The following is a 9,437-nucleotide window of genomic DNA, read 5'->3' as shown; positions in this document are numbered from 1 at the left end:
AGATAGAATTGGCCGAAGCCCGAAACCCGGGCCCGGGTCCGGCTCGGCTCGGCGGCGCGCGTGTGTGTGCGCGCGAGGGGTTAAGAGATAACCCACCCACACTCTCCTCTCTTGTACTTGCTTGACCACTAAATAAAGAGGAGAGTATATAAACACTACCAAAACACTCATTCCCAACCCATGTGGGACTCTTGATTTCCACTTCAATTACACATATCCAATGTGTTCTTTGAGCATACTTTAACCATCAATTTCTCATTCATTCTAGCTCCGATTTTGGCAAAATTATAATCGATATTATACCCCATTCCGCAAGGAAGAATAATACGAAAGAATTATCGAATTCCGTTGAGTGGACCCCACTCAAACTTTTGCCTAAAGTCAGCAGCTTAATAGACAATAAATATTCAATATTGTCTATTTACTTCTCTAATACTCCAACACTTTCTTCTTTATGCATTACATCATTGGTGCCCATGTAAGTCTGCAACTACAAATATGATTTTGATCTTGTTAATAGCTAAATTGCTAAATTGCAAATGGCTAAATTGCTAAATTCTGTGTTTTAGGTATTCGGGGCACTTTGGTACTTTAACTCGGTATTCCGAGAGACAATGTGTTGGCACCAGGCATGCAGAGAAAGGCCGATATGCGATCAACAGCCTTCTTTCAACTGCGAATCGCCGAGTCTGATTAGAAACATGACGTACTTGAAAAACTTTTGCTCCGTTGACCCGACAAACTCCTCCGGCTTTGACTTTGGAATCTTCTCCGATGCTGTGGAGTCGGGTATTCTCCAGCATTATGATTTCCCCTCCAAATTCGCTCGCAGCTTTTGGTGGGGTTTGTCAAATCTCAGGTAAATACATATTACATACATACTTCCACTTTCTTTTCTACTTTTAGTTTTCTTATTATGTTTATGATTTGTTTTTTGGGCAGCTCGTTTGGGCAGAACCTCGAGACGACAAGCAATGCGTATGAGAACCTGTTTGCAATTCTCATCTCAATCACGGGATTGCTTTTGTTCTTATACCTCATCGGAAATCTACAGGTTCATTCATCTACTACACACTCACTCTCTCTTAACACATAAACATGGTCTGAAAAATTGTTGTTATCGCAGACGTACATGCAATTGGCGACCACAAAATCAGAGGAAGCAAGAAAGAAGATCAGCGTCAAGCTCCCCGAAATCGACTCCTTTCTGGCGAGCCACAATCTTCCGCCTCATAAGAAGAAAGTTGTGATTCAATACCTTCAACACGCCATCAAAAACGACAATGACTTTGACGTTAAGAGCCTCTTGGCTCTTCTTGAAGAGCGCGGTGACAACGACAGCGAGGTTTGATTCATGTTATCATTATTACAAAAAACAGAGACATTAAAAATTAAATAAAAGTCCAACTTGGATTTCTTCTATAATTCAAAATGTGGCCCACAGTTAATTAATAATATACAATGTTTCATTAACATAAATCACGAGAAGTATGTCTCTCAACTGGCTTAAATATAATCGTCTCGTAAATATTTTTGTGCAGATACCAAGTTCATTAAAAATGATGGTCTGGATCACGTCATGCACTTTTTTTAGACTTGATCTTGAGACGGAATAAGTATTTATTTAAGTTATAAAAACGGGTGCATTAGATATATAGTATTATTTACATATCTAGTTTGCTATTTAGTCCACTTTTAGTAAGTTTTTGATAAATAGTCATTAGCTACACGGTCAAAAAACTTAACTGCAACAACGAAAAGGAAAATAAAATATGTAAATACAACTAGTATAAGGCTATTTACCTAATATTTATTGAAAGCTAGCTATATAAACAGCAATTGCGAAAGTCTAAGTGAGTTAGTTTCCTTTTTTTGTATAAAAATTGTGGATATTAACTTAATTTATCCAAATTTCTTCTTTTTACCATTAGTTACAAGAAAGTTATAATCGCTCATTTTTATGGAAACTTTTTATCAGAACTTTTCGTCGTGGGTGACCAAGATTATGAATGTGAAGAGACGCGACGGAAACACTGAGCTTTGGATTAAAAAAAATGAGATTGAGGCCGACAAGAAGAAGAAGATCTTGCGATATGTAGGGCTGAGATTGGCTGAAGGAAAAGACATTGACGTCGAAAATCTCATGTCGATTCTTCCCACCGAACTCGGATTGTCAATCAAGAAATTCCTCTGCTTCCCGATCTTGAAAAAGGTTTTTTTTCGTTATTTTTTATTTTTATTTTTTAGTTTCTTGGCTACATGTCAACTTAGCGTTAGCTTAATAATCTTCTTCTTTCTTATTTTTTAGGTCCCGATTCTAGAAAACATGGACGATCACACTTACCAGATTATATGCATATACGCAAAGCCGGCGGTATACGCGGAGAAGAGCTACGTGCTTCGCAAAGAAGAGCCCGTTGATTTCTTGTTGCTTGTGACACAAGGCATCTTGTGGAGCCTCGGGAGCGAGACTTCTCTGACGAAGCGAATTCAAAAGGGGGATTTCTGGGGAGAAGAGCTGTTAGAGTGGAGGCTGAGAACGACTTCGTACTCGGAACTTCCGGTCTCGAAATCAAACCTCAAATGTCACACGAAAGTCGAGGGTTTCGCGTTAATGGCCGTGGATTTGGAGCGCGTGTTGACGAATTGCTGGACAAAGTTCCCGATGTCGGAGGGATTGAAGCCCTTTGCGGCGGTTTCCTTGCAGAAGGGGTTTCGTCGCTTTGTTCGCAACAAAATGGCTATGGAAAATAATAAATTTTCCATTGTTACCAGTTACACCTAAGACTATATAGATTCTATATATATTGAAATAGTGAATCTGTTTTCATTTGATATAGATTGTGTTTTAAGAAATTATATGGGCTTGTTTTTTTGTTTGGTTTGTGATTTTGTTTGAAAGAAAACTAATGCTAGAGTTTTTATCCAACAATGCAAAAGATTGGCTACTTCTTCATAAGTTGAAGTTACGTACGTAATGTATCTTTATCCTTGTCTTTGTCTTTAATAAGCTTAAGATTTATAAGTCATGTCAACTATGTAGATCAAAATTCGAATTTCTCTTACAAAACGGCAACTTTGTTTTTAAGAAGTTTCTCTTTTTTTTGGTAATAGGTTTCCCTTTGGGTAAACATAAATTGGAAGTTTCAACGTGTATAAGAATGACAACAGGTACGGGTATGAACGGGTGCATCTATACCGGTATTCATACTCGTTAGAAAAAATACTCGTTAATCCGTTTGAGATTTTTTCAAATGGGCCGGATAACGGGTAATACCCGTTTGGTAGCTGGTGTGAAATTTCAATACTCGCGAACCCAGTTTAGAAATAAAATAAAAAAAATAATAAAATTAACCACTCGAAAATTCTAAATATTGGTAAGTAATAAATCATTTTAATCACTTAATTAAAAAATATAAACATTATAATCATTTATTGAAATATTTATTAATAAAGAGATTGTATATTTTTAATAATATAATAATGATTAATAATATTTTTAACGTTTGTTAAATTTGGGCCTTCCAAGTGTTCTTCCTTAGGTCACATATTTATGCCGCCATTACCTCTGAAATAAATAATAATGTATCTACTTTTATTGAACAACTTCTAATAAACTCGAGCCAGAGACTTTTCTGTGCAGTCTATGATCCATCATATTTTCGATCATTTCCACGTCTCGCCACCTTTCTAACTCGGCATAAATGTCTGACAACACAACATACGGCATTGGATTTTCCGGGTCTAACTCGATGAGCCTTTCGACCATTTCTTTGCCCAGCTCGGGATCCAAACTAGACATACAAGCACCGAGAATGGAAGCACAAACCGAGGAAGAAGGCTCCGGTAACTTCTTCATCAATTCTCTCGCTTCTCTTAGCTTTCCCCACCGAGCCAAAAGTTCGATCATGCCGTTTAAACGGTTTGGTTTCGGGTCCACGCCGAACTTCTCGCTCATCGACTTGAATATCTCCAAACCCTTTTCGACCTCGCCGGCGTCACCGCACGCCGATAGTACTCCGGCGAACGTCGCGTCGTTTGGTCGGAGATTTTCCCTCGTCATCCGATCGAGAAGCTCGAACGCGGATGAGTGGTCGCCGTTCCTCACGAACCCGAAGACCATGGCGTTCCACACCGCCGGATCTTCGCATTTTTCAGAAGCTACGTCCTCGAAGACCTTTCTTGCGGAGCAAGAAAGCCCGCATTTCATGTAGAGGTCGACTAGCGCCGTGACCAAGTGTCCGTTGTTGACCAAGGTTCTCGTCGCGTGGCCGTGGACCTCTTTCCCACTCCTCAGAGCCGGAATCTCCGAGCAAGCCGTCAGAACGCTCGTCATCGACATCGCGTCCGGCGAGATTCCGGCGGACTGCATTCTCCTGAAGCACTCGAAGGCCTCGGCCGATTTCCCTTCTCTCAAAAACCCGCTGATCATCGAGTTGCACGTTGCGGAATTGAACAGCCCCAACGAGTCCCGGTCCCACCTCAGCTCGTCGTAGATCTCGCGTGACTCTCTTCGGAGCCCTAGCCTGGAGTACAAGTAAACGAGCGTCTTTCCGACCATCCCGTTGAGCTCGAGGCCGAGCTTCGTGGCCAGCCCGTGAATTTGCTGGCCGAGCGAGACGAACGAGAGCCTCGCGCTCGCAGAGATAGCCGATACCAGGGACACCGGGTTGGGCCTCGGGTCGAAGCCGATCGTCATTTCCTTGAACACTTTCAAGACCTCGAAAGGTCTGTTTCTTCGGAGAAGGTAAGACATGTGAGCGTTGTAACTCACAATGTTCTTCTCCCACATCTCCTCGAAGACCTTGGACGTCGAAGAAACCACCAATGTTTCTTCTTCGCCGCTCCTCGAATAAGCGCTGATAATCGCCGTGGCCACAAAAACGTCCTTGTCAACGCCTAGCTTCACAGCCCAGCAATGAATCATCTCGACGATCTCGACACTTTCTTCGCACGGTGACAGAAAACTCGCCACAGTCACCGAGTTCGGCCTGAAATCCCAGAAACTAATCTCGTCCCTAAACACCGAGAAAGCTTCTCTCAGATGCCCATTCCGTGCCAGCCCCGAAACAACCGCGTTAATCTCGGCCAAGCCTCGGTCAGGAATTTCGTCGAACACCATGAGCGCGTCTCTCAGGAGGCCGAGACTCATGTACATACTCGTGAGGGAAGTTGCTGAGTAATGATCGAAGATATATCCGGTCTTGAGAAGATTGCTGTGAAGCGATTTTCCATGGGAAGCGAGTCCAAGCTTCGCACAGGCTTTGAGAGCCGGAGGGTATGTGAATGTGTTTCGTCGGTTTGAAAAAAGGCATTTCTTTGAATATAGATCGAGCGCTTCTCTGTAAAAACCAGCTGCGACGAGTCTTAAACTTCTGTGTTTCATTCTCAGACTTTGTTTTTTGAGCTCTGCGCTTACGCACCGTTCATCACGAAAGCAGCAACGTAACGTCTTTCAACGTGTGGAGTTGTGCCATTTAATAAACGGCATAAGATTCATCAAACGGCGTTAGAGGGAATACATAAAAACGACAAGGAACCAATAAATCAGTAAAGGCATTATATTATATATACTTGTTTTTTTTTTTTTTTTTTTTTTTAAATTTTTTTGTAAGAAAAGCTCTTTTTTTTTTTTTTTTTTAAATAAGCGATTAGACTCTAAAAACACGTAATGTTCATCCATATAGATTTTTTTTAATCAGAAAAATAAAAATGTATCCAAAAAACTTTAAATACATTTTTTTTTCTTCAAAATAATATATTTATGAACGTACTACTTGTTTTTCAAAACTCTATATATTTTTTCATCCTGATTAAAATATATTATTTATTCCTTATCAACGCGCGGGACATACTGCTTGTTTTTAAATATTTTCATGCTACTCCACAAATTTGGTTGCGATAACGGAATACGAAAAAAATGAAAATTAATGATAATAATAATAGTAATAATACTAATCCAATGCATGGCTAGGTGTTTGACATTTGAGAAATTTGACTATTTAGCTAAAAGAAATTCTCATACATGCTAGTTATTTATATTATATGATATTAAATTATTAATGTATTATTGCGTCTTTAGACGTTTGGTTCTTAAAGTTTTTATAAAAATAGAATTGTCTCTACCCTTTTATTTACACAATTATTATGAACAAGTGTGACAATATGGTTGCTAAGAAAAGTTAATAAAGGCTTACCAATGTCGGACCATCACAGGGACTACTGCTAAATGTCTCATGAACAGACCCGACGACCTGATCGAGTTTAGGGAAAGCGAGTCATGGTTGTTAGATGGCCCTCACGACGACGCGCTTGTCCTGACCTTGAACATATCGAATTGCACAGTCTCTCGGATTCTCGTCGACAACGAAAGTTTCGTCGACGTCATCTATCTAAGCACCCTTCAAAAGATGGAGATAAACGAATCCGAAGTCGAAAAAGGTTCACTCAGGCGGTGAGAATAAGCTCGTAGAATTCGAAGTCAACTTCCATGATCGAGTCCAAAAAATTGGCCATCTACGCAGGCGGTGAGAATAAGCTCGTAGAATTCGTCGTGTTGAACTGCCCTTCGACATTCAACATGATCTTGGGGAGGCCATTGGTTCACTCCATGAGAGCCGTCCCATCGACGTACCACCAATGCATTCGTTTCCCGACTCCAAAAGGGATAAGGGAAATAAAAAGGGAATCAATCGGCAGCGTGATCATGCTACCTAAGTAGGTACAAGTTAGACACCAGCCCGATCAATAGAAATTAATGGCTGTCAACGAACCCGGCGCGCCAATCAAGCAAGACGAATGGGACATTGAGCCTGAGACTCAAGATCACCCACGTCTCGAACTTACTACCCCAATCCAAGTCGACGGGTCTGACCCGGAACGAGTGGTAGGGATAGGTTCAGAAACTAAATGGTGAAATAAAGCGTCAACTCATTCATTTCCTAAAAGGAATAAGTCGACCTTCGCCTAGACAACCGAAGACATGCCACAGATTGATGTTAGCGACACATCCCACCAATTGAATGTCGATCCGAGTTTCAAACCAGTGAAACAAAAGAGACGCGAGCTCGGCCCGGACATGGCCAAATCGGTCAATGATGAAGTAGAACGGCTCCTGAGGGCGGGATCAATCCGGAAAATTAAATACCCGGACTGGTTAGCCAACACGGTCGTTGTAAAGAAAAAGAACGGGAAATTGAGAATATGCGTAGATTTCACATATCTCAACAAATCATGCCCGAAAGACAGTTCTCCCATTCCGGACATCGATTGGTTGGTCAAAGCAACCGCCAGACACAAGATGTTATCCTTCATGGATGTATTCTCCGGGAATAGTCAGATCTTGATGCACCCCGACGATCAAGATAAAACCTCCTTCATCACCGCTAGAGGAATTTATTGTTAAAAAGTGATGTCATTTGGTGAACAAGACTCGTGAACAAGATGTTCGAGGAGAAACTGGGTAAGACCATGGAGGTCTACATCGACGATATATTGGTGAAGTCCGTCCGCGACTCCGACCACGTAGCGCACCTCAAGTAATGTTTCAAGGTACTGAACCAATACCATATGAAACTCAATCCTGCGAAGTGTTCATTCCAGGTATCGTCAGGGAAATTCCTGGGCTACTTGGTAACCCAACGAGGTATCGAAGCGAACCCCGACTATATCTTGGCATTGACGGGAATGCCCTCGCCTAGGAATAAGCGAGAAGTATAACGATTAAATTGGAGAGTGGCAGCACTGAACTGGTTCATCTCGAAATCAACAGACAAGTGTCTCTCATTCTTCAAGTGCACCAGCCCAATAGAAGATTCAAATATCAGCTCAAGATAACCACTCCCAAAAGATTCGAAGGTACAAGGCCAGTTAGCCCGAACGATCCATAACCGCTATCCAAACGAATAAGTCTTTGAATGATAGGTGTTCCGGAACACAGTAATGAACTCCAACTGACATACGACGTGTCACTCGTAACCCGGAGCTCGCAACCTCGTCTCTAGTACAATAAATGTAGGATAATTAGACCTATGTCGGACATGTTACTTTTAGTTTTCCTTTCCTACTCTAAGATCTAGCAATTTTTGCCTCCTGATTCAAATCATTGTACTACTTTGAGCGATTATAATAAAAAGCCCCAAGCTTACTTTGCATTCAGCTTTTCTTACCTTTACTTGTTATAAAAAATCTTCCAATTTTCCTATTTGGTCTTGCAAGGAGAATTGAAGTAATTATATATCTAAATCGACCCATCTAATTGTCTGAGTTGTCGTGACTGCTTTGTTGTGATTTCTCACATCAACAAATATTTTGCCTGGTTTCTGTCGAAATCCGAAGAAGCTTTAGTTATTTTCGCATATCACAAATAAGTAAAGAGTATTGATGCATATAAGTCAAAATGCCGTTGTCCGGTGGCCGTCCACATGGAATATAATTTTGCCACCACTATGACAAAAATAAAAAACAACAAACAAACAAATGCCAATCAAACAATTGTCATTTTTGGAGCTATTGAAGAGTTCTTTGTTGTTATTTTTTTATGCACTAGTAAGAGTCTTAATACAATATCAATGTACTAATAATCATGAGCGATAATATCAAAAATACTATTTTTTAAGTTTGCCCCAATTGAATAACATATTCCTCTTTCCAGTGGGTTTTGGAGTATAATCAAGTCTCTTTGAATCTTAGGAAAAAAACATGAAGAAGTTCATAAATTTATAGTACACGAGGCTTATATATATATATATATATATATATATATATATATATATATATATATATATGTATTATTGAAGTGAGAAAGTTTCACATTGATTGTGTGTGTGAATAAACATGTATTTATATATCAGTTGAGTCTCTTCACTTAATACCAATTGGTTTTAAAATGGAATTCAACATATATATATATATATATATATATATATATATGTATATATAAAGCCGCAGGTACTATAAATTTTATAAACTTATATAATACAAGACTTTTTTTTATTAAATCACGAACATACACTAAAATAAATACAAATACCAAACTCTTTAGAACAAAAAAAATATAAGATCTCATGATGTATACGATTCAACATTTAAATCGAATGATATCTTATCGCTCGCGAGTTTTCGACGAACATAAAATAATGGCAATAACTAAATTTTCAGCAAAATAGCTCCTTCATAATATCCACACAAGTTAATAGGTGAATCAAAAACTCGGAGACAACCGACCGAGAGAAAGAACGTTCATATATATATATATATATATATATATATATATATATAACCAAAACTCTAATATAAAACTCGGTTCACTATAGTTAATACTCTAATAAAAACTCTAATATAACCAAAACTCTAATATAAAACTCGGTTCCTTGTCAACGCCTAGCTTCACAGCCCAGCAATGAATCATCTCGACGATCTCGACACTTCCTTCGCAC

General features: G+C 39.6%; 2 protein-coding genes and 1 pseudogene across 2 annotated transcripts in view; 1 reads left to right on the top strand and 2 right to left on the bottom strand.

Moving 5' to 3' along the window:
- The first annotated feature begins 448 nt into the window (after positions 1 to 448).
- On the top strand, positions 449 to 2,860 carry LOC149403087 (cyclic nucleotide-gated ion channel 1-like). The gene is made up of 6 exons (XM_089609844.1): positions 449 to 478; positions 570 to 859; positions 943 to 1,054; positions 1,127 to 1,345; positions 1,979 to 2,212; positions 2,309 to 2,860. Exons 1-6 carry the CDS (start codon positions 455 to 457, stop codon positions 2,783 to 2,785), a joined length of 1,356 nt encoding a protein of 451 aa, XP_089465970.1. The 5' UTR covers positions 449 to 454; the 3' UTR covers positions 2,786 to 2,860.
- A 735-nt stretch (positions 2,861 to 3,595) lies between these two features.
- On the bottom strand, positions 3,596 to 5,386 carry LOC149403086 (pentatricopeptide repeat-containing protein At2g02750 pseudogene; annotated as a pseudogene).
- A 3,948-nt stretch (positions 5,387 to 9,334) lies between these two features.
- LOC149403085 (pentatricopeptide repeat-containing protein At2g02750-like) overlaps positions 9,335 to 9,437 on the bottom strand; it is a 752-nt gene continuing 649 nt past the window's right edge. Inside the window, exon 2 of the mRNA XM_089608623.1 lies at positions 9,335 to 9,437. This exon is cut by the window's right edge and continues 387 nt beyond it. Coding sequence (XP_089464749.1) covers positions 9,335 to 9,437 — 103 coding nt within the window.

This window comes from Urtica dioica, chromosome 3, assembly GCF_054948205.1.
Source record: "Urtica dioica subsp. dioica isolate 48M chromosome 3, U.dioica_male_clone48M_v1_H2, whole genome shotgun sequence".
Taxonomy (NCBI): Eukaryota; Viridiplantae; Streptophyta; class Magnoliopsida; order Rosales; family Urticaceae; genus Urtica; species Urtica dioica.
The sequence above is the reverse complement of the archived record's forward strand: the minus strand, read 5'-3'. Positions and strand labels throughout refer to the sequence as shown.

Bases quoted from the DNA above. Each gene is read 5' to 3' on its own strand.
- LOC149403087 (XM_089609844.1), top strand. From the start codon at position 455: ATGCATTACATCATTGGTGCCCAT. The intron at 479-569 runs GTAAGTCTGCAA...TCTGTGTTTTAG, and splicing joins ATTACATCATTGGTGCCCAT to GTATTCGGGGCACTTTGGTA. The intron at 1,346-1,978 runs GTTTGATTCATG...ACTTTTTATCAG, and splicing joins GCGGTGACAACGACAGCGAG to AACTTTTCGTCGTGGGTGAC.